The 21,456-nt window shown below is 48.3% G+C and overlaps 8 protein-coding genes across 8 annotated transcripts; 4 read left to right on the plus strand and 4 right to left on the minus strand.

Moving 5' to 3' along the window:
• Window positions 1-2,337: 2,337 nt before the first annotated feature.
• On the minus strand, window positions 2,338-2,635 carry FVEG_16547 (hypothetical protein; the record flags this gene model as incomplete). The annotated part of the gene is made up of 2 exons (XM_018905795.1): window positions 2,338-2,468; window positions 2,560-2,635. 2 exons carry the CDS (start codon window positions 2,633-2,635, stop codon window positions 2,338-2,340), a joined length of 207 nt encoding a protein of 68 aa, XP_018756094.1.
• A 203-nt stretch (window positions 2,636-2,838) lies between these two features.
• Window positions 2,839-3,352, minus strand: FVEG_09266 (hypothetical protein; the record flags this gene model as incomplete). The annotated part of the gene is made up of 2 exons (XM_018898248.1): window positions 2,839-3,142; window positions 3,276-3,352. The coding sequence occupies 2 exons, from the start codon at window positions 3,350-3,352 to the stop codon at window positions 2,839-2,841; spliced, it is 381 nt and encodes a 126-aa protein (XP_018756095.1).
• Window positions 3,353-4,061: 709 nt separating this feature from the next.
• Window positions 4,062-5,033, minus strand: FVEG_16548 (hypothetical protein; the record flags this gene model as incomplete). Its single annotated transcript, XM_018905796.1, has 1 exon — window positions 4,062-5,033. One exon carries the CDS (start codon window positions 5,031-5,033, stop codon window positions 4,062-4,064), a length of 972 nt encoding a protein of 323 aa, XP_018756096.1.
• A 607-nt stretch (window positions 5,034-5,640) lies between these two features.
• FVEG_16549 (hypothetical protein) lies at window positions 5,641-8,901 on the minus strand. The gene is made up of 3 exons (XM_018905797.1): window positions 8,317-8,901; window positions 6,652-8,270; window positions 5,641-6,604 (listed from the first exon to the last, which is right to left on the minus strand). Exons 1-3 carry the CDS (start codon window positions 8,748-8,750, stop codon window positions 5,865-5,867), a joined length of 2,793 nt encoding a protein of 930 aa, XP_018756097.1. The 5' UTR covers window positions 8,751-8,901; the 3' UTR covers window positions 5,641-5,864.
• A 792-nt stretch (window positions 8,902-9,693) lies between these two features.
• FVEG_09268 (hypothetical protein) lies at window positions 9,694-13,143 on the plus strand. The gene is made up of 5 exons (XM_018898249.1): window positions 9,694-10,049; window positions 10,097-10,611; window positions 10,664-10,960; window positions 11,009-11,216; window positions 11,266-13,143. Exons 1-5 carry the CDS (start codon window positions 9,845-9,847, stop codon window positions 12,807-12,809), a joined length of 2,769 nt encoding a protein of 922 aa, XP_018756098.1. The 5' UTR covers window positions 9,694-9,844; the 3' UTR covers window positions 12,810-13,143.
• A 955-nt stretch (window positions 13,144-14,098) lies between these two features.
• FVEG_09269 (hypothetical protein) lies at window positions 14,099-17,346 on the plus strand. The gene is made up of 4 exons (XM_018898250.1): window positions 14,099-14,909; window positions 14,957-16,170; window positions 16,216-16,482; window positions 16,530-17,346. The coding sequence occupies exons 1-4, from the start codon at window positions 14,480-14,482 to the stop codon at window positions 17,205-17,207; spliced, it is 2,589 nt and encodes an 862-aa protein (XP_018756099.1). The 5' UTR covers window positions 14,099-14,479; the 3' UTR covers window positions 17,208-17,346.
• Window positions 17,347-18,204: 858 nt separating this feature from the next.
• On the plus strand, window positions 18,205-19,263 carry FVEG_09270 (hypothetical protein; the record flags this gene model as incomplete). The annotated part of the gene is made up of 2 exons (XM_018898251.1): window positions 18,205-18,786; window positions 18,859-19,263. The coding sequence occupies 2 exons, from the start codon at window positions 18,205-18,207 to the stop codon at window positions 19,261-19,263; spliced, it is 987 nt and encodes a 328-aa protein (XP_018756100.1).
• A 717-nt stretch (window positions 19,264-19,980) lies between these two features.
• On the plus strand, window positions 19,981-21,123 carry FVEG_09271 (hypothetical protein; the record flags this gene model as incomplete). The annotated part of the gene is made up of 1 exon (XM_018898252.1): window positions 19,981-21,123. One exon carries the CDS (start codon window positions 19,981-19,983, stop codon window positions 21,121-21,123), a length of 1,143 nt encoding a protein of 380 aa, XP_018756101.1.
• Window positions 21,124-21,456: the final 333 nt, after the last annotated feature.

Here is a 21,456-nt window from a genome sequence, read left to right on the forward strand (position 1 = left end):
CTCTCTGCTGCTGGTATGTCTTTAGTCTTTTGTCAACTTCGACATCGACTATGCTGTGGCTCGGGCTGACGCCAGGCGTGCATATAACAGTAGTTATTAGCCTTGGCATCTATACCACTATGTTTGTAGCCGAGCAAGAGCTCAGTAGAGCCGTAGCAGTCCGTTCCTTTATAATTCGAAAGGTCAGATTGATCAATCAACGTTGTGTCTTTCCGATCTGGTCGTCCTCAACCTTCTCAAAATGTCGAGAAAGTCTCGAGATGGATTGTGTCTAGTTCCGGGCAAAGGAACAGGGTTCCTTAGACGCTGTCGTCAGGGCCCGTTTGACGGCAAAGGTGAACTGTACAAAACCCGGTGTCTAAACGGGCCGTATATGTAGATCGTCTTCCTGCTGGATATTGCATCGCGGCGCTGCTGGGTAGCCAGCCTCCATATTGAGCCAGCCCCTTCTCGATTAGACATGACCACTTGTCTCTTCTGACATGTGGTCTCCAGGTAGTACCAGCTGTCCAGGAGTAACAGAGTGTCACATGAGATCTGCTTTACCGTTTGGTTGAGCGCAGACTTCAGTACCAATCATTGCCATCCGAGGGGAGGGGATGAATGCCTTTGGATGGGTGAACCCCAGATAGGCGGCACACTAACCCACGCTATCTGTAGGCCCCTTGATAGGGTTGAGGACACGAGACCATGGTAGCCGGCGGGAGTTGTCGGCGTGCTCGCGAATATATTTATCGACGCATGCCTAGGCAATGCTGTCACCAACAGCATGCTCGTAGAAGTCGTCCTCTAGGAGGAACCACTTCTGCGTGACGTTAGGCAGCACTGGCTTGCCATTCCGCCATGCCTCCGAGTCCATGAGGTATTCCATCCTCCCGTCCGGCAGCAGCGCTGGTGTCTTAGTCGTGCGCCGGGAATAAATTTGCATAGCAGTGGCTTGACTACACTCTTGCCTAGATCGACGCTCCAATACCTGCGAAAGGGGGAGAAACGTGGGCTGCGTCGCCGATCTAGACTGTACTACCATTGAACCAACTGTTAAATCTCAATTTGGAACCATAATAAGTTAGTACTTACTGTTAGCATTATGATATATATAGGTATCTATTATCGAAAGGTGACCTGCAAAGGCGGCGATGCGGTACTGCTCCCATTCTCGGCGCTCAAGGTCTGGTTATGTTGACCAGTCAGGCTTCACATTCTCGTCAACATGGAGTAAGGCAATGTTCTCCAGGATCGTCTCGTCTGCAAATTGCTTGATTGTGGCATTTTCGCTGCCTTCGAGATATTCCTTGGCGACTCGTACTTCAGCTAGCAGGGCATGCTAGTCCCTGCTAACCTGAGGGTCTGAAGTGCGAAGCTCAAAACGGGCAAATTACCACGAGTAGTTGAGGGGGTCGCCAAACCATGGCTCTTGCTGTTGAACCACTCTTTGGCTTGTTGGTAACAATGAGTTTATCGTTGGTGGTGACGGCAAGGATATTCAGCATATTTTTCCAGTATCCCTGAGCGACACCATTTTTGGCATCAAACTATACATTAGTTAACCACGAATATGGGAGATGACTAAGGGTCCTGGCGTGATCTCCAGGTCTCAGGCCTGAAGCCATTTCCATTTTCAGCTCGTTGTCGCGCGGCATAACGAAGACCTCTTCATCCTCTGTCCCAAAATCAGTCCAGGCCTGAGACCTGGTGGCGAGGCCTGCCGGGGATTAACTCAGTGCGAATGCCGGTAGTCTTCGGTTTTGCAATACCTGAGGGTTATCCCATTGAACATATATAGGACTTCCAGTTGAAAGCCTGTTTTTGTTTGATACAGTTGTCTCGGCTGCGTACAGATAATACGCTTGTTGCTAGCAAACTCCCAAAACGCAATGTGTTGACGGATTTCTGCCTGGGCTGGTAAAGGCTTTTGTCTAGTCTTATTGCTCGTTTATATATATAAGCAGTGTCGTTTGAGCACTGGTTGAGTGTGACATGACTCTGGACATAGCTCTCGGGCATTTAGCTATGGAGGTGCCGAGCTGGGCGTGCTTTCTTGTAATCTTGCGGGATGTGATGCTTGATATGCCTGACCATTGACAGCTTCTTTCATGGCTTCGGCTCTCATCTTTCCTGGAGAGGATCGTTGCTGGAGCAAGGTTCGTTCGCGAAGGCTAAGTCTTGGATGATGATTGCAAACCATGTTCCACGGAACATTTGGTGTTTGAGTGATAGTAAGGCTGATTGAACGCTGCCGAAAAGAATATATAATCCAGGGATGCATCAAGTACCTCTAATCTTATGGCCACGGAGGTTGAGGTCCAGAGGAGAAAATAAAGGCTTAGTCCGGCTTTCTCACAGGCTGTGCTGCATGGCGGGGACCATCGAGGTGCAGGAAGCGAATGCCCATGAGATCGAGGTGCTGATGGGATCTTGACGTAGTTGACAGTCGGGAAGAACGAAGTCCATGATGGTCCTACAGGATCCTGCATAAGAATAGACTTTGTCCACAGCGACGGACCTCTTGCATCATTGTTAGTCATGAACATAGACATTAATATTGGGCTGGTTACTTACCATCTTGACTTGCAGTCCCTGAGAGTACCTTGATCCATTTCTTGTCTTCAGCCATGAAACCACTGTTGAGTGTCATTTCAAAGTAAGGTGACAGCCTGCAGCGACTGGCGATTTAGCTGAAACGATACTATGATGGATGGAGTAGGTTGGTCGTAATACTGTACGCTTCCGTTGATGGAAAGACGGTATAGAAAAATGCCTGTCGGGTCGGGTCAGGTCAGAAAAGTAACAGTCAAAGTTGGCGCAAGGAGACTTTCTCTACGAGACAAAAATACCTACTTAAGTGTCGTCCACGTGGATAATCAATAAGATCTTCCTGCATGCGCCAGAGTTGACCGAGTGCCTGGATCTGCGTTCCCATGTTGATAGAGTACTCCATGATGACACCGTCCCAGCAGGCATGATGGGAGTTGATGGGAGTTTACCCCCAATCAGGATAGCTTCATCGACGTGATCATGCAGCTGACTGGGGTACGTGGCCGAGTTGAATTTCTTCACTGCCGCATTCCGCTCACCCTGCGAGTGCTTGCTCTGCATGGTGAGGGTGCGGATACCCAGTGCCTCTAGCATGGCGAGTATCATCCTACATTATGAATGTCAGTACGGGCCCGGCTAAGAGAGAGGGGCTGAATCCACCCTTTTCGAACTGCAGCTCGAGGGGGGTTGACTCGAGCTGCGATAGGGTCGAGTTGCTCAACGTACCGAGGCCGACGCACTTCCGGATGCCCCAGACATGAGCAATGATCATCAGAGCGGACAGAAGGATTTCCGGCTCGATCAAAATGGTCACCATATATACTAGAATAAATTTAGCAAGGCTGTCCTAAATTTCTACTGAGCTTAGCTGGACTTACCTAATTATTTTCGTTGCTTAAGCATGATAGCTTCTTATACTGGTACCGTCGTCTGGTGCCAGTTTGAAGGCGTCATTCCGGACGGCTATATATGATTCGAGATGGGTCACAGTCACTGAGGAAGGCCCTAAACAGGAGAGAGAAAGAGCAATAGAAAGGAATATACATTTATATATGTGAAGATGTTGTCTGATGTAACAGTGCTGAGTTGTGAGTTGACTGAGTTCTAACCCGGATATCTCGGAGTATTTATACTTTTTAGAGACAGACTTTACATAATCGTGTTTCCACTTGTCATCATTCCATGATATGATGGTCGTGGTGTTTTCAACGGTTTGTCCAGGTTCGCCTTCTGCCTAAGCAAAGAGCAAGCATTTACCATGAACAAACCGTTGCACAATCACCTCTCAGCAAGCTACATCTGAGTTTATAAAAACAGAAACTTTTGTATTCATGATTTCTCTGCTATCATGTGTATCATAACCCGCTCTTTGCGTGATCTAATTGTCTATGAGAGACCCAAACTTGATCTTCTGTATCCCATAGTATCAAACCACAAAGAAGAGCCACAAGCATTGTCTAACCGATGCTGCCATACTTTTGTCAATTGTTTTTCGCAATTTGATGAGTGTAATCACCATTGTTTTCTTATCTTCGCGAAAAAGTCTTGTTTCCCCCCGATGTTGTCCGCTGTCGCTTGTCAAGATGTCCATTACCAGGACGCTGCTCACCAGACGAAGGAGTGGTGGTAGCTGTAGTTGGTGATACTTCAAGTTTGCTGGTATACTTTTGCGCCATCATGGAATTCCATTCAGCCTGGACTTTCTCTCTGTCAGCTTGTTGAGCATCCCTGGCAGCTTTGTTCTTCAATGCCTCTGCGGTCTTCATCCGAAGCTCAGCCTCAGCTCTGTAGGTGTCCCTTTTGCGCTTTTGAACCCGGCGCAGATGTTCCGTTGCTTTCTGAAGCTTTTCCGACAGTCTCTTCACACTTCTTTCAGCTGCGGTTTCCAGATCGTCGAGAGTGGTGTTTGTGTCCTTGGATTCTTCAGGTTTGTCCTTGCCCGCTTGTTCTTCTTCTTCAATGCGTTGTTCGCAATGTTCAACAAACCAGTGATCCAGTTGTCTCCATTCCCTCCAACTCATATCCAGCACTCCACCAAAAAGTTTCATTTCCTGCGCTGTGTCCTTAAGCATGGGATAGTGTTCCGGCCCATCCGCCATCTTAGCACACTTCCAGTACTTTGCAAACGATACGGCAATCCTGAACACGGTGTGGTTGTGCGGCCAGATTGCCTGCATCACAAGGAAATTGGGATAGTAGAAGCTTCCTGGAGAGTCGATGCAGGAGCCTCCTTTGATTCTGTAGTAGAAAGGATGGTTGCTTGGGTTCTTGCAATCCTTGACCCAGTCGCGTTGGTCCAAGTACTCTTGTGTTTCCTTCACAGCCTGTTCGCACATGCGCGGCTTGACCTTTTCGAAAGCCTCCATCACACGTTTCTCCATCTCTGCCAGCCTCTTCTTCTTCTCTCTATCCTGGAGAGCCTCGAGTAGGTCTTGTCCATCTTCAATCTTAATGACAGTGGGAATGGCACCCTCTGCTCTAGGGTTTCGCTGGCTCATGTTGGGTGGTAAAAGGCTTTTCGCATGCTCGTTCCAGCTCCTTGCAAGGTTTTCAGCTTCCGCTATTTGTTGGATAAAGGTGCGCAGGTCCCGACAAATGCCTAAAGTGAAAATCATATCAGTAAATGAGGCTAAATGTTTGAGAGATCACCAAAGAATGTTGCTATGCCATACCAGAAAGCAAAGAGGCTGACATGAAGTTTGCGCCCACACTGGAGAATAAATGAAATATCTCCAAATGTGAAAGGAGAGAAGATGATAAGGAAAAAGAAAAGGTTAGTTGGAAGGTTGAGAAAGAAGCTATAGACATGCACCTCAGAGCTGCCTTTGGGCGCTGAATCATTGCCTCACTATCTGCGCAACTGACGAGTTCATCTTGGGCAACAACTCATATCCTCCCACCCTTTTGTGGGTTGGAGAAACAACAATTTAGAGAGTGGATTGATCCCACATCTACCACTTTTTGCTCAACCATCCACCACAACAACTTGTGTATAACATCAAAGCTTACAGCTATCAGTCCACAAGTCAGTGGTGACTTGGAGCTCGACTTGTAGTCAGAAAGCAGTCTTATCAGTATACGTCCTTATTATTTATGATCAATGTCCTGGGTTTTCTTTCCTCTCCCAGCTGACGAGACACCCAGCATCTTGAGCTTTCACTCCTCTACAAGGTAGGGTACAGATGGTGCTGCAAAGACAGTATGGACATGTAGCTCTATATCAATGTCTCTTATTTGCATCCTCTGTCTTCCGCCAAGACTGCGACTCATGTATCATCCGCTCCCTCTTCCTGCATTTACTCTAGATCATCCGATTGAACCTCTCATCCCTACCAGATATAAACAGGCAAATCACTCCCAAACAAACTCCCCTTCTGAATCTGCACATCATCACGATGAAAGTCATGCAACATGAGCCAAAAGATTATCCTCAAAACGAAAGTACACCACACTTCCTTGGCAGCACGAACATACGCTGCATACTCAGCAGTCTGAGCTGCTTCCCCCTTGGCAACCTGAAACTCAGAATCTGCGTTCTTGAGATTGAAGAACGTCATTGATGCTGACCTCAACACGGCGGGGAGAATTTGTTGGAAGTAGGCTTTCATCAGGCTGTCTTCTTTGTTGCTTCCACTCACAGATGGGAATGATGATGTGGAAGGGCTGTTCATTTGGGAGAGAAGCTCTTCAAAATGTGCGCCGACAATTTCTTGTCCAAGAGATGCTCGCTGATTTCCATGCTTTGGTGAAGAGTAGTCTTTGAGTGATTCGTCGAGGTCGTCGAGAACAGAGTGCAGTGCATCTTGAGCTTGCCAAGTGTAGCTCGGAGGGGTATCATCTCCAGGTCGAATGCCTGTCTTCGTCGCAAAAATGGTGCTCACATGAATTGATAGTTCTCCGTTCACCATATCGGGGTCGTCGTGAAGATATCGTTGATACGCAGCGAGTAGCTTGGGGAGTGAGAAAGCTCTCGTGCTCCAGACGCAGTAGCATGGGTTGGGGATATATCTGAAGCAGAGATCTTTGATGTGAAAGACTTGTCCGATCATGCCTATCAGTTCAAAAGTAACTAAAGATGTTAGCTCTGCCAGCTTGATGTGTGAGAGGAGTGCTTACCTGGAAATATGTGAGATGTCACAGCTCCATCCCTCAAGAAATAATTAACCGCCTTGCGTCCACATCCAAACGAAGACAATGTCTCCGCGATCTCCATCCGACTCCCCAACCCAACAAATGGCCACTCATACAGTGAATTACTACCCTTATACTCAGGATGTCCCTCATTAAATATCGTGGGAAGCTGTCCAAAAATAAGTCTCCTCACCGCTTCCGTCGGAATCGTTCTATTCCCCTCAAACACAGTCTTCTCCAGCGCTTGAAAGTGAAACATGATCCCCAAACCACTAATCCTGTGACCTTTCACAAGGAACCCATTGCCTTCAGCTTGATAAATGCTGTGGAAGGTGTTGAAGTCTTTCCAGTATATACCAAGCATAGCGAGCATTTCTATCAAGCTGCTCATGGTGGTTGTAGCGTAGGGACGATTAATTGAAGGAGGCATGTCATCCCAGCTTTTCTTCTCGCGTTGCAGGGCGACGTTGAGGGTGTGCTTGCCCGCGATGGATGTAAGTATCGCTGTTGCACTGGCTGGTCGAGGCCTCAAGCCCATGATCTGTTGTCTAGTCCAATTCTGCGATTCGTTCTCCATCTTTTGCAAGCTCGATAGTAGCACAAGCCAAGTTGCGCGCTCATTCTTAACGAAGCGCCCTGTCTTGGTCAATGTACCGGTAGACGGTGGCTCAAGATCAGTCCACGTATCATCAAGACTCTTTCTTGTGCCGTCAAGGAAAAGCACATCCGCTCCGTCGATAGGTCCGTTCGCAGTCTTTGAAGTAGTAACAAAGATAACGGGGACTTCGAATTGAATCTCCGTTCGAAACTCTTTGGGTCGCCAGGCTTTGGTCCGGGATTGATGCCACCTCCCCATCACATTCTCACCACAATTCGGAGGCGATCTAAACTGCTTCAGGGAGAATGGCGCTCCTGGAAGAGGTTCCACTGGAGACTTGACAACGCTTCTCGTCGTGATGGCTCTCATGAGATCTCGGGATATGCGTTGATTGCCACTCAATTGGGTGTAGAACTCGGGGTGTTGGAGTTCCGTCCTGCTCATGATTGGAAAAGCTGATAGGATGGATGAGTCGTCGGCGAGACTGAAACTTGTCATGACCGAGCCTGTGATGGAACGACCGTGGGCAGAGTGTATTGAGAAAGCGTCTGTTGAGTTGTACACGCGCTTGTAGACGCCTGTCTCCTGAAGCGCTGCTTCAAACTCTCGACGTGGTGGTGAAGTCGTGCCGTTACTCTCACTCTTTGTCGAGGTTTCCGCTGAAGTTGAGCGCTTGAGTTTCGGCATTCCTAATTCTGGAACACTCGGTGTCGGGAAGCTGAGTGATCGCTCTGCACTTGCGTGAAAGTCACCCCATTCATCTTGATCGTACTTCCGTGATGTCGCTACTGAATCGGTTTCTGTGGTATCATCTTCTTTTAAGTGCAATGTCGGAGCCATGGATGACCTATTTGAAGGGATGAGAGTAGAATTGTCGGCGATGAACTTGTTAAAGAGTGCTTCGAGACCTTCAATCCGCTTCTGAGTTGCTTCGCTGCTACTGAGGACGGCATCAATCTTGAGTTCCAGAGCGCGCTGTGACTCCACGATAACCACGTCTGACTCGCTACCTCTTGTCAGCGCCTTCGATATCAAGAATTAATGAGACTTACCATTGCAGAATGTTCAAGATGAGAGTGACAGACCCTTTGTGCGCCTGAATCTGCCGAATATACTTGACAACATCATCCTGCACTCTCAACCACTTGACCCGATCCCACCTTGTCAAAACGACCTTCCCATCTTTATCCAGCGGCTTCAGCGTGGAGATGAGGTGATCACACGTTTTGATCAATTCACTGATCGTGACAGTCGCATCATGAAGGCCAACCGACATCTTCGCCGCCTTTGGCACCGAATCTGGATCGTCGATTAAGCTCTTGAGGCGCTTGATCGCCCAGTTGATCTCCTTTGTTTCAGCGTGTGCCCAGAAGACTGTTCGGGGACAGTCTTTTATGCTGGTTTTGACGGTGTCGAATGTTTTGATCACGGCTGCTGAGACTGTGAGTAGGCCTGCGACGCCGCTGGCGATGCTGAGGGGATCCATGGCCGAGAGGGCAAGACGATGATGGACGACATTGTGAAATTCGTTGCGGAGGTTGGGGGCTATAGATATGGTAGAAGAGTCCAGCTGAAAATCAGGCTGTGGTTGCTTAGATGCGATAGGGTAGATGATATGCAGCTGTTGAGCGATATTGCCTCGATGATGTAGTCATTCGCACTTTGGCTTGGCGTAGGGCTGGAAGATTAGTCTGTCCGGCTGACAAATAAAGGGATAGTAAGGTCGACCATTGAAATATGTTGAGCATGGGCCGATTCTCATGTATCTTGTCAGAGTCGGACTTCGTCTTGTCCTCAGTTTGCTCTTGTCTGTGTAACACTGGCGAGGGATAACAGCAGATGGGTCAAATGAGCCAACAGATTATGCGTTACGTACTCACCTGAACTACAAGATATGTCACATATGGAGGTTAGGAACATGCATGGTCTACAGTAGTTTGATTAGTTTGGCTGTGTTTGTGGTTGTGCATGTGAATAGTCTAGGGTGGCTTGTTACACATCATCACACCTCAGCTCAGCCACTACCTTGATACTAACAAAATAAACACTCATTAATACAAACTGAAACATTAAAAGGAAGCCTAAACTCGTCAACAGTCCTTGAAGATGCACCCCCTCAGCTTGGCATCACCCCAGGACCCTCCAATACAGTATCAACGCCCCATCCATGCATCCAGCCGCAAAATACAGGGATCCTCAAACAACAACCACTCATCTGTCTCTTTTCCCCTCTTTCCCCAGCCCTACAAGCCTAGGTGGGCTGACATGCGGGCACGCTACAGGGGTAACACGGCCCGTGAAAATGGGACTTTTGGGGGCCAAGCTCTATCGTCGTTGGACACAGCTACAGCTACAGAGACGGGCGGGTAGAGCGACGCCCGTTCTGGTTACATCTTTCTTTCTTCTCTTTTCTTACTGCATGGACGAGTGTTGCATCTACCGTTAGGGGTTGTTTTGATGAGTTGGCCGCTTACAGCTGAGATGTCGTTAAGCGCTGTGGTTTCTGGGCGTGCATGAGGATAAAAGGTCAGCAAGTCTCCTCTCTTCCTCTCCTCTTCTTCATTCTCTTTTACTCTGTTAATGAGGAATTGTCTTTATGATTGTTGTTGGTTTGAATATTCAAGCAAGATGCCTTCATCTTCTTCCTCTAGTTCTTCCTCCGCAAGCCCATCGTTTGCCGAGATTGCGTCTGGTGTCGCTGATCTCGGCGACAGATCAAAAGTCACGCCTCAGCAAGCGATTGACAAGTTTTGGAAGCAATTCACTACCAAGAATCCAGGCAAAGGTACCCATTCCCCTCACTGTCATATCAAGCATATGCTAACTGAACAGCAACTACTGTCATTCCCTCAAACACTTACACTGATCTCGCCGCCAAAAGAGGCAACCAAGTAACCACCACAACAACCCAAGCATCCTACGAAGACGCCGCAGCAACATGCCGCGCCAAAGTCGAAAAGATCGTCAAGGAGTGCCGTCGCATCAACAAGAAGTATCGTGATCCTCACTTTGACATTGAAGTCGATCTCAAGCTCTACCGCAACGACTGTCTGCACTCTCTCTCCAATGTTGAGAACTACCAGCCTGGTGAGGATCTTCGTCCGCAGAGTGTGAAGCGCGTTGGCGATATCTTTGAGAAGCCTTGTTTTTACATCGATGGTCCTACTGCGAATGATGTTAGACAGGGACGAGATGGTGATTGCTGGCTCATGGCGGCGCTGTGTACGCTTAGTGAGAAACCTGGTTTGATTGAACGACTCTGTGTTGCGCATGATCAGGATGTTGGTGTTTATGGGTTTGTGTTTTATCGGGACGGAGCTTGGATTTCCGAGATTGTTGACGATTTCGTAAGTTTCTCGCCTGTTTGTGTGCCGTCATACAGAACTGACAAACCTTTAGCTGTATCTCATCAAGCCGGACTATGATGAGGGGTACTTTGACAGGATCCTCTTTGACGACATTGAGCGCGTTGATCCGGATGAAGCGTACCGTCGCATCTTCCAGTCCAACAGCAGTGCGTTGTACTTTGCGCAGTGTCAGCATCCTCAGGAGACTTGGCTGCCTCTTCTTGAGAAGTGTTACGCCAAGGCTCACGGAGATTACGGTGCGATTGAGGGCGGTTTCGGAGGCGAGGGTATTGAGGATCTTACTGGTGGTGTCACCTCAGAGCTTCTGACCACTGATATCCTTGACAAGGTATGTTTCACAATGGCAATGCGTATCACAGTATTAACGAGTGTGTAGGAGTACTTCTGGAGGGAAGAGTTACTCAAAGTCAACCAAGAGTTCCTTTTTGGCTGTAACACTGGCATCTGGGGCCGTGGCTGGGGTGAGCGCAAGGGCATTGTTGAACTCCACGCCTACTCCATTCAGAAAGCTGTCGAGATCGATGGCAAGCGACTCCTCAAGCTAAAGAACCCTTGGGGCAAGGGTGAATGGACCGGTCCGTGGAGTAAGTCGTCCCAATCGTACCATAATGAACAAATGCTGATAAAGGACAGGCGACGGCTCAAAGGAGTGGACTGCCGAGTGGCTCCAAAAGCTCGACCATCGCTTCGGCGACGATGGAGATTTCTGGATCTCGTATGAAGACCTACTTAGAAAGTATCAGGCCTTTGAGAGAACCCGTCTCTTCACCGACGACTGGCGTGTCAGTCAGCTCTGGACTACAATGTCTGTCCCGTGGGCACTAGACTACCACGACACGCACTTCTCCTTCACCCTCTCCAAGCCTGGTCCTGTTGTTCTTGTGCTCGCTCAGCTTGATGATCGTTACTTCAGAGGTCTTGAGGGCCAGTACATGTTTGAACTGGGTTTCCGTCTTCACAAGGCTGGTCACTCTGACTACGTCGTGCGAAGCCAGACACCATACCGCATGACGCGCTCCGTCAACGTTGAACTCGAACTAGAGGCTGGCGACTACGAAGTCCGCGTCAAGATCAACGCCACTCGCAACCAAGATATCTTGCCCATTGAAAAGGTCATCAAAGACAACGCCAAGTCTCGTCGCGAGAAGCTTCTCCGCATTGGTCTCGCTTACGATCTCGGCCACTGCAAGGGCCGTTTCGTCGAGACTCCCGAAGAAAAGGCCGCCCGTAAAGAGCACGAGGCCAAGATCAAGCAGAAGAAGAGAGACAAGATCAGGGCAAAGCTTCTCAAGGAGCGCGAAGAGGCTCACTATCTTGCTACACGGCAATTCGAGCGGGATGAGCATAAGCGACTGAAGAGGAAGGAGAAGCTTGCCCTTAAAAAGGCTGCTAAGAAGGCGAGACAGGAGGTTCGTAAGGCTGAGAGAGCTGCTATCAAGGCTGAGAAGGCGGCGAACAAGGCAGCTGAAGCTGAGGCTAAGGCTATGCTTGAGGCAGAAGAAGCTGCGAAGAAAGTGAAGGAGGAAGAGGCTGAGGATGTGAAGGAAGAAAAGGTTGAGGCTGGTGAGGAGAAGGCCGAGTCCAAGCCCGAAGAGCCCATGACTCCCGAGTCCACCGCAGACGATGACTCTAATGAGAAGGATGATGCCAAGGAAGCCGAAGCAACTGAGCCCAAGGCCGACGAAAAGGGAGCTGAAGTCGACGCCGAAGAAGAGGAGGAAGAGCAAGACATCGAGAGCGAACCCGAAACCGACGTCGAAAGCGTCGGCACGCTCCCCACCCTCGCAGACCGCGAACTCTGGATCCACGTCGACAACTACACGGGCACCATCTCTTCCGACAGCGACTCGGACAACGAATCCACCACCTCCTCCAGCAGCTCCAGCTCCGAAGCCGAGAAAGACCCCTGGAACGCCGTGGTAGTAGCCGGCATCCGCATCTTCCACACCGGGCTGGGCGAGGGCGAAGACGACAGCGACATCAACCTCAAGGTGATCCGGCCGATCCCCTTTGGGAAGGATGACGAGGAGGTTGATGTTGGGAAGAAGTGTAGTACCAAGGTGCTGGATGTTGATGATAGTGCGAAGGATGCTACGCTTGTGGGGGATGCGAGTGAGAAGATTCGGTTTATCAAGGGGGATGGGGGGAAGAGAAGAACTGCTACTACGTTTTTCTGATAAGGATTGAATTGTTTGGATAGGTTATGCTAGCGAAAAGATGGATTTGGTCCTGGGAATGTGTTTGGATGTGGTGGTCAAATGTCGCGTGTTGAGTTAAGCTTGAATCTACGCTTACCTCTTTAAGATGTAAGGCTGAAACGACGACGACGACGACGACGACGACTCTGATATACAGGCTGTGGAGAAAATTTCTCAAGAGAACCATTCTTACGAATTTGTATCTTATCTAGTCATTGCAAAAGGTCGTCAAAGTTCCTGGTGAGACCGCAAAGTTGTCATATGCAGCTCTGCTTACAACCAACCTGCAACCACACCAGACACATTTCTTGCCAAGCTTGAGCAGAAGCATGATAGAGATCAATTATTAATTAGTGATCACCTCAATCGGATACTGCTTCTTCATCGCAAAGGAAGAACTTTAGAAGCCAATCCCGTCAGCTCGAGCTTACTGGTATTTATCCTCGAAAGCGTCCTTGATCATCATCTAAGCCACGATAGTGGACAACACTAACAAGACCGGGGGTGCAAGTATCTCAAAATAGCTCCCTAGCTCCCGCGACTTCTCACTCTCAGCTGTTCGCAAACATACAATAGCCGTAATAAAGTCTCCGAAATTATGCTGTAGCATCATCAACGGATCATCAGTTCATCTTGGTAGCACACGACGCGAAGCCTTGGCATGCTGACAGCATTCAACAACCATGCACTCCTACATTTACACAAGCATTTTTGTCGATTGAGATTTAGGATGTAATAAAAAAGGACCATCAGTGGAGACTGTCAGCAACGTCAGATCCACAATCTAGGGAATCAGAGGCGAGGTGCAGACAGTTACACAGCCCTACTGTCGTTGTCCGGGGGAGAAAAGGATGAACTGATCTGTTTGCGAATGGACGATGATTAACTTATCAATTGAACTCTTCATAATGATATAACGACGTTGAGATGTGAAGCATGCCCGTTCCGTTCCTTGACGTGGCTGATAATGCCGAGCTAAGATAAGATCTGCAGGCATGATTCGCATTGCATTGCATTCATCTGGGACATTTTGAGGGGATGGTAACACAATGACAGATACAGACGAAACAATAAGTAGGCTATATTTACAGAAGAGACAGACTCAGACTTGCTGTGACCGAGCCTTGCGATCGATCGTAACTTGTCCACTCAGACTTCAGTCAGCCTCCCTTTTAAACCTGAACAAAGCTCAGCCTTACTGCAGCTAAGCTATATATCCTTGTATAGTAAATTGGGTCTGCATCATCTTCTCAGCAATCCTTCATAACCAACAGTCTTGGCAATTCTTATTTCCCTCGACGAGCTTGACTTGCTCTTCTTCACTGTAGAGGGCTAGGCAAAGTTGTCGGTGTATGAGGCCCAACCGCGCACAAACACATCCGCAATCCAAGATCATCAGTGTCTGCCGATCTAAAACTTGGTCTTTCTTTGTGTCTTGCATCCCTTCTCTCTATACCCCTTGCGCCACCCTTCGCCCAGCGATCCCTGCCGAAGGAATTGCACCCAACCCAACAACACGCATCACAATCTGACAGGATTTAGCATGGGTCCCTCATCCCAGCATCTCCAGTTCCAGTTTTGCATTCCCCTTCCATAAACATAATAATAAAAAAAACACAAAAAGAAAAAGGGAACCTGTCTTGCTCGCAATGGCAGAGCCAGAGGACATACACGCCCGCAAGCCCTCCGGTATAAACATATTCGGCATCTCTGGCAGCGGCTATCATCATCTAATGCCCCACGAAATGGCTGATCTTCACAACCAGCCCTCGCCGGAAGCAAAAATGAGCAGTCCTCCCGAGACACCGCATTCCTTTCGTAACCTGCTCGGCAGCCACCCAGCGGGGAGTTCTTCTTCTAGTCCCAGAGTCGCTGATTCTCAAGGCACACCTGAGCCGTACTCTGAGATTTGGGCCCCGTCTATGCCGCGCGGTGGTGATGAGAAGAAGAGCGATATGCCTAAGACCATGGAGCGGGAGGTCAAGATTAGTGAGGGAGGAAAGCTTCCTAAGATTGTGGAACCGAGGGGGGATGCGATGGATGATGAGTTTGACGATGAAATTTTTTATAAAAAGTTTGGTAAGTTTCGAATCACTTTGTTGAGGGTATGAGACTTACTTGAGTAGCGGAACCTCCAAAGGGTTGTTCAACAACACGAGATATTCACCAGCCAAGATCAAGTTGGCTCTCAATTACTATTTATGTTCTGTCAATCTACTCAACAGTCGGCAGTGGAATCTGGCTCGTCACAGCCATCCTCCAACCCCGATGGGGCCACAAAATCGCCTCTGGCGCATCCCTCTCACCATCAACAGCAACGACCCTCGCAGCACTACTAGCAAAGACCATCGAAATGTCCTTCGTCACGGTCTTTGTCTCATGTCTAGGCCAAGTCCTCACCCGCAGAGCGTTTATTCGAAAAGCGCATGGCATGTCACTTGCTGAGATGACGATGAGGAACTGGGTCATTCAGCCTGGATCTCTCATCACTCACTTTGAAACACTGCCTTCGTCGTCGTTGACGCTTCTGGGGATGCTGTCGCTTACTGCTACGATTGCAGCTGCGTTCTACACTACTGCCTCTGACGCGATGGTCTCACCGAAGTTGAAGTCTGGGAGTTGGGAGCATAAGGAGCTTATTGGATATGTGCGTGCGTCGTATGCTAATGCAGCTTATGTGCGTGAGGACTGTCCGTATCTTTTCAACATTACAGAAGATATTCACGCCGCCGAGTCGTGCATGAATGTTCAGTTCTCAGGACAATCTTACAGGAATTTACTGAACTACATGAACATGTGGACGAATCTCAACCAAAACGGAACCGAAATCTCATCGGATTTGAAGAAACGACCTGGTGGAACGACGCTACTCCACGATAACACTACGCTGTACTCCTCCTGGATCGAGACTGAGCACGGCGATGTTGAAGCGCATTTTGAAGAAACGGGGCGTATTATCAATAATGTCACTCTTGCCCTTCCTCATCCAGGCGTCTACGGTGCTTCTAAACTCAAAGTCAACGGAATTCTTCAACCTGATGATCTCGCTGGAGTGGGAGAGTACACTGTTCGAGCTGGCGTTGTCTCACCATCTGTCAATGTTCTATGTGTCGATATGGATAAGGAGGAACTTGCGCCCCTTGTTTACACGACGTGGCCTAACGCCAAGGTCAATAACACTGATATCCCTGGCCAAAAGACAGGATGGTCTGGTTGGACGGGCGAGGTTCCTCAGCCGCTTGATGGCAAGAACAAGGATTATTATCTCAACCGGACTGATGTGGATGATATCTTCAGATGGGGACCTAAATATGAGCGTCGACCTCCTGTCTTCCAAATGGTAAGTCTATCACCTAAACCTCAAGACCATGTCTAATTTGTGCAGTACCCCTTTGACTTTAACCTTCTCACCAACGCAACCGTCTATGCAGCCGACGCCATCTACACCCTCGGCAAATCACCCGAGAGCAAAAACTACACGGTCTGCCAACTTCGATCATGGGTATCTCCCAACTGTTCTACCGAGTTCAATATCTCCGGTATCGCCGGTGCCAGCATGAAAGCTCATTGTGAAGATGGCGCCGACGAGAACGCTTATCGGCGATCATTCCCTTCAGATCAAGGCTGGTCTGCCCCCTCTCTGGACTGGAAGGTAAGTTTCACATCGTCCATTATATGAACAAGACTAACAGTGTGCAGTGGCTCGCTGATCAATGGCGTTTGTCTATGGATCTTAATGGTGGCTCTGTTAACAACAATGCTTCCAACGCTCGAATCCTTACTCAACTTTCCCTTCACGAACCAAAGATGCCAACTTCTTATCCTTCACTTGCTGAAGCTCTCGCCGTGTATTCCAGCTCTCTCATAATGATCAGCGCCATCGACACGCCTTTCCGTCACTACTGGGATCAGGACCCAGACGCGTACCCCGAAAACCTCATCCCAGCACCTGGTTTCCCCCAACTCTTCAACGCATCCCTCATCACACAAGAATACACATCTGGACACACCCAATCATGGCAGAATATCTTTTACGTCGTTCTCGTTCTCGTCTTCGCCATCAATTTATTCTGTCTTGGATACTTCATCATGCGCTCCGGCCTAGTGACAGACTTCACCGAACCGCAGAACTTATTCTCCCTGGCGATCAACAGTCCGCCAAGTAATTCGTTCCATGGTAGTTGTGGTGGAGGTCCTGAGAAGAGACATCTTGTTGTTCCGTGGAAGGTCGCATATGCGCCGAGTGCGAACCATTATTTCTTCCAGGACAATTCGCCTGGAAAGGATACGTCTGAGGGGTTGAGTACGGCGAGGGAGTATGGAGAACCGAGGGTGAGTAGTTATAAGAGACTCAGCATGAGTAGGACTTGGCTGTAGACAGATCTAAATATATCATTGTTATATAAGCAAGAGTTCCGAAATGCATGGTTAGGGAGTTATCATATTGGGTTCATACACTGCCGCCGCACATACGTACATACATATATACCTTGAATTCCATCGGATCAGATACTCCTTTAAAGTTTCCTTAGCTATGATCTGAATCTATCGTCTTTATATAAGCAAGTGTTCCAGCATCCATGGTTGGGGAGTTATCACATTCAGTGGGGGGTAATACACTACCACCGCACGCATATACATATATATATCTTGAATACATCTGATCAAATACTCTTTTACAATTCCTTGACTTTAGATAGATATGCATATATCGTTGTTGTATAAGCATGTATTCTAAAGTACATAGTTAGGAAGTTATCACATTCAGCTGAGGGCAATACACTACCACTGACATATGTACATATATATACACCTTGAATACCTTGATCAGATGCTTTTTCATAAGGACTTTGCTTCTTACACGGTGATCTTATGCCAACTGGATGTTCAGTACACCAGCAGCCACTATCCTAACAGTTCTCAGGCTTAACAACAAGAAGACACCCTCAACTCCTGCAACTTCCTATTCTCTGAGATCTGTCAGTGAACTATTTCAGTGGTGGCTGCGCTTCCGATAACGGCAAGGCTTTTACACTAAGCTTTCCTAAATGTCAGTGATTCACCTTCAATGCGATCCAGCATACCATATGCAGGCAACATAAACCAAGCAAGGGCTTCTTCTTTAACTATCTCCTACATCCACACATCACATATTCAATTGAAACATCTCTTCTACTCTCTTCATTATCATATTTCTTTTATCCCCAACGGCGTAGCCATCCAAGAGCAAAGGCAAAGAGCATCAGGCTTAATCGCAGTGGGTTCGCGGCCCAATATCTTCAACCAGTAAGCTGCGTTTACTTTTTTCCTTTTTATAGGCTTAATACTAATATATATTGCTTCTAAGGTTCTTGAATCCACCTGATCAGATACTATGGAGCCTACTGGTGCTACCTATGTCCTTACTGCCGCCCAGTTTGAGCAGCAGATCACCCAGCATGGCGGCGATATTGCTTGGCGGCGAGCCCAGGTCGACCGTGTCCTTGCTTCTTTTGAAGAGGCAAAAGGCATCATGTCGATAGATGGGGTAAGAGAGTTACACAAGTATCTTGAGAGTGGTAAATGGATTCAGCATTGCACCAATGTGGGCCAGCACCCGGTCTACAAGAGGTTCGCCGGCACTGATGGAAACGGCCTCAAATCACTCTTCTATCCTCATTTTTTTGTTATTCAGGCCGTATTTGTCATGAATGGCAGGGAAACTGGCAGTGCTATTGAACGCATGTATCAGGAGCTGTCGAGACATTGGCTCATGGACATCACTCCGGACGTAACTTTTTATCCTCGTCTTGCAGACCCCGAGAGGGAGCGTCAACTGATCTTGGGAAACATCCGAGGAGCCTGTGTCCCAAGTGAGAGACAATTCAACAAACGCAAAGAGGGCAAACACAAAGAGTTGAGCGTCCACCTGGAAGCTGCCGCCAAGCTCTCCGCAGAAATCCAGGACGAGGACGAGGTCAAACAACAACGCACTATAGATTTTCAAAGAATGAGAGATAAGCTGAGACTCGCTAAGCAAAGAAACTAGGAACTCGAACAAGAACTCCAGGAGGAGATACAGAATCGGCGAAACACTGAGCGCAGCAAGCAGGCATTGCAAAATCGACTTGAGCAAAGAATAGACCAGCTTCAAGATGCACAGGCGCAATTACAAGAAATAAGCCATAAACTTGTTGAATCGCGACAACACGCTAAGGGGCTCCAAAACCAGCTGGGCCAGATGCAAACATTCATCACACAACATCAACAAATCTCAATGCAAATTTCACAGCTTGAGACGCAACGCAACAACCGAAGCGTGATGATGCAGCAGTGCATCAACACCATGGCTAGACAAAGCTCTTCTCGACTCGAAGGGTCGAGCGCGGCGACCAAGCGTCCGGCTGCTGAAAGTGCACATGGCGAGGGATCCAAGCGGCCTCGACAGAACTAAGTTGCCAGAGAACAAATTGAGGTAGAGGCATAGAGAAAAGGTTTCATTGGTGATAAGGATGATCAGCGAATGAATATTAGAAACTACTGCGTGGGACACAGAATGACTGTCAAGTCAAGTCCCAGGCGAGGCGTCTTAGAGAAAAGCATTAATATATGAGTTTTGTTTATAATTACTCTTAATAATCCAGAGATGCTACATTCCTTCCCCTATTAATTATAATGTCGTCCCAGTATCTTTGGTCCCTGGTTACAGGCGTCCCAGTCAGTCAAGAAGTAGACAAGGGCCATATATATGATTTATTAACTTGCTAGAGGTAGAGAAGTCTTTTAAAGTTCTATTCCGGGCCTATTTTAAGTCCGGTTTACTATAGCACTAATTCTTTCCAAATAGTAGGCATTTGCTTCTGCTAGCCTTCAGCATATCACCAGCAAACAGTGCAGGCACTCACGGTGATCAACAAAGACATCTTCTATCAATACATATCGCAAGCTTAATACTTAGCTATTGCTTCCTTTCTCTTTCTCGGAGCCTTTTTTGCTACTTGTGAGGCCCTCTTTTTCTTTAGGCAGAGGGATTGCACGAGAGTGGTGCTGCATCTTGGTTGCTATCTACAAGCAGTGATAAGTATGTTACCTTTTTTCTCTTGCTTCTTTCTAAACTAATACTAATATTACCTGCTCTTTAGGATCTTTTCTCTGAGACTTGGTTGATATCATGGCGTCTCGCAGTTTTGCGGCAGAGGATGAATACATCCTCCCATATACATTTCCTGATGAAGAGCACCGTTGCGAGGATCCTGTTCAACGCGCAGATCAGAAAAAGAAAGTCCGGGATGTGTACGAGCAGGCAAGAAAGGTCATGCATCGGAAAGCCATCGCCGAAATTTTCGACTACCTAGTGAGGGGGGAATGGATTCACTCTGCTGAGCGTGCCAGCGCTCATCCTGCCTACAGACGCTTCATGGGGAAAAGTAGTTACAATGGACGCGTGCCAACTCTTTACTACCCTGAGTTCCTCGCAATCCAGGCAATCTTTCCTCAAGACCGCGACGACCCGGATATTCACGAAGCAGTGCGGAACTTGTATGAGACGGTGTCAAGACACTGGGGTATGAAGGCTACCCCAGGTATTCCTTTCTTCCCTCGTCTCCAAGACTCCGATCGAGAACTTCGACTCCTGGTCGGCAATCACCCCATTAGATCGAAGATAGTGGGAAGATCTGACCCTGGCCCATCTCTCACTACGCCCCTTGCGTCCAGGCCTTCTCCCAGGCCCGAGGTACAGGAGTCAGGCTTCCAGAACACCCAGGACAATATAAATGTCTCGCCCAGCGCCCCAAGCACCTCCATCAATAGTGCCAGGCCAGTCCCAAACACACCCAGCGGTATAAGCCCCTACGTGGAAGACCTCAATAACAAGTTCCTTGAGAAAGAACAACGTATCACAGACCTCGAGCGCAAGCTGAAGAAGAAGGAACAGGAACTCAAAGATAAAGACTTCCAGATGAACAACCTCGGGTACAAACAGCGATATGAGCAGGCGCAGGAACAGAAGATGGAGGCCCAACGTGCACTTCGTGATACGCGGCAACGATGCCGTGAGTTAGAGGTGCTTGTCAATAAATACGAAGAGAAGAGTAAGCAGCTCAAGCACCAACTCCTGAAGTCTCAAGAAAACAGCACCCGCTCGCTCACCGCCGCCTTACAGGCCCAAGGTCATCTAGGCCTTGGCCAGCAGCAATTGGATAGGTCCTTGAGCCTCCTGAGCGAACCTATCGATGAGTTCAACACCAACCCAGAGGGTGCTGGTATTGCTGCCCTCGATCAACGAGTCAACAAAAGAGCTCGCGAAACCTGAGTCACTGAAGACGGTCGGGGAGATTTCTGGATCAATAGTATGGCACACTTGGCTGAAGCAAGGGCCTTTAGACGGATGAGACGTCAGCAGAGCTGTTGAGTAGAGGCGCAGGAAGGTAATATGGGCTAGGGGAGGAAAGAAAACTCAGGACCTTAACCCTAAGTGATAAAGATACTTAGGTAAGTTTAGCCTAAGCTTAAGGGACTTATTGCTAAGTTTATTTCGACGCCTTATCAAGGTTCGGTGTTTTCTTGCCTCCCGTGGATCGGGGCTGAAAGCGAATGAGACGAGACGAACTATGAATTCAGAGGTAGAAGAGCTTCTTATGGAGAA

The sequence above is a fragment of the Fusarium verticillioides genome, chromosome 5 (assembly GCF_000149555.1).
Source record: "Fusarium verticillioides 7600 chromosome 5, whole genome shotgun sequence".
NCBI classification, from domain to species: domain Eukaryota; kingdom Fungi; phylum Ascomycota; class Sordariomycetes; order Hypocreales; family Nectriaceae; genus Fusarium; species Fusarium verticillioides.

Bases quoted from the DNA above. Each gene is read 5' to 3' on its own strand.
- FVEG_16549 (XM_018905797.1), bottom strand. From the start codon at position 8,750: ATGGATCCCCTCAGCATCGCCAGCGGCGTCGCAGGCCTACTCACAGTC. The intron at 8,271-8,316 runs GTAAGTCTCATT...GACAAGAGGTAG, and splicing joins ATCTTGAACATTCTGCAATG to CGAGTCAGACGTGGTTATCG. The intron at 6,605-6,651 runs GTAAGCACTCCT...TAACATCTTTAG, and splicing joins GACATCTCACATATTTCCAG to TTACTTTTGAACTGATAGGC.
- FVEG_09268 (XM_018898249.1), top strand. From the start codon at position 9,845: ATGAGGAATTGTCTTTATGATTGTTGTTGGTTTGAATATTCAAGCAAG. The intron at 10,050-10,096 runs GTACCCATTCCC...CTAACTGAACAG, and splicing joins TACCAAGAATCCAGGCAAAG to CAACTACTGTCATTCCCTCA. The intron at 11,217-11,265 runs GTAAGTCGTCCC...GATAAAGGACAG, and splicing joins TGAATGGACCGGTCCGTGGA to GCGACGGCTCAAAGGAGTGG.
- FVEG_09269 (XM_018898250.1), top strand. From the start codon at position 14,480: ATGGCAGAGCCAGAGGACATACACGCCCGCAAGCCCTCCGGTATAAAC. The intron at 16,171-16,215 runs GTAAGTCTATCA...TAATTTGTGCAG, and splicing joins GACCTCCTGTCTTCCAAATG to TACCCCTTTGACTTTAACCT. The intron at 16,483-16,529 runs GTAAGTTTCACA...AACAGTGTGCAG, and splicing joins CCCCCTCTCTGGACTGGAAG to TGGCTCGCTGATCAATGGCG.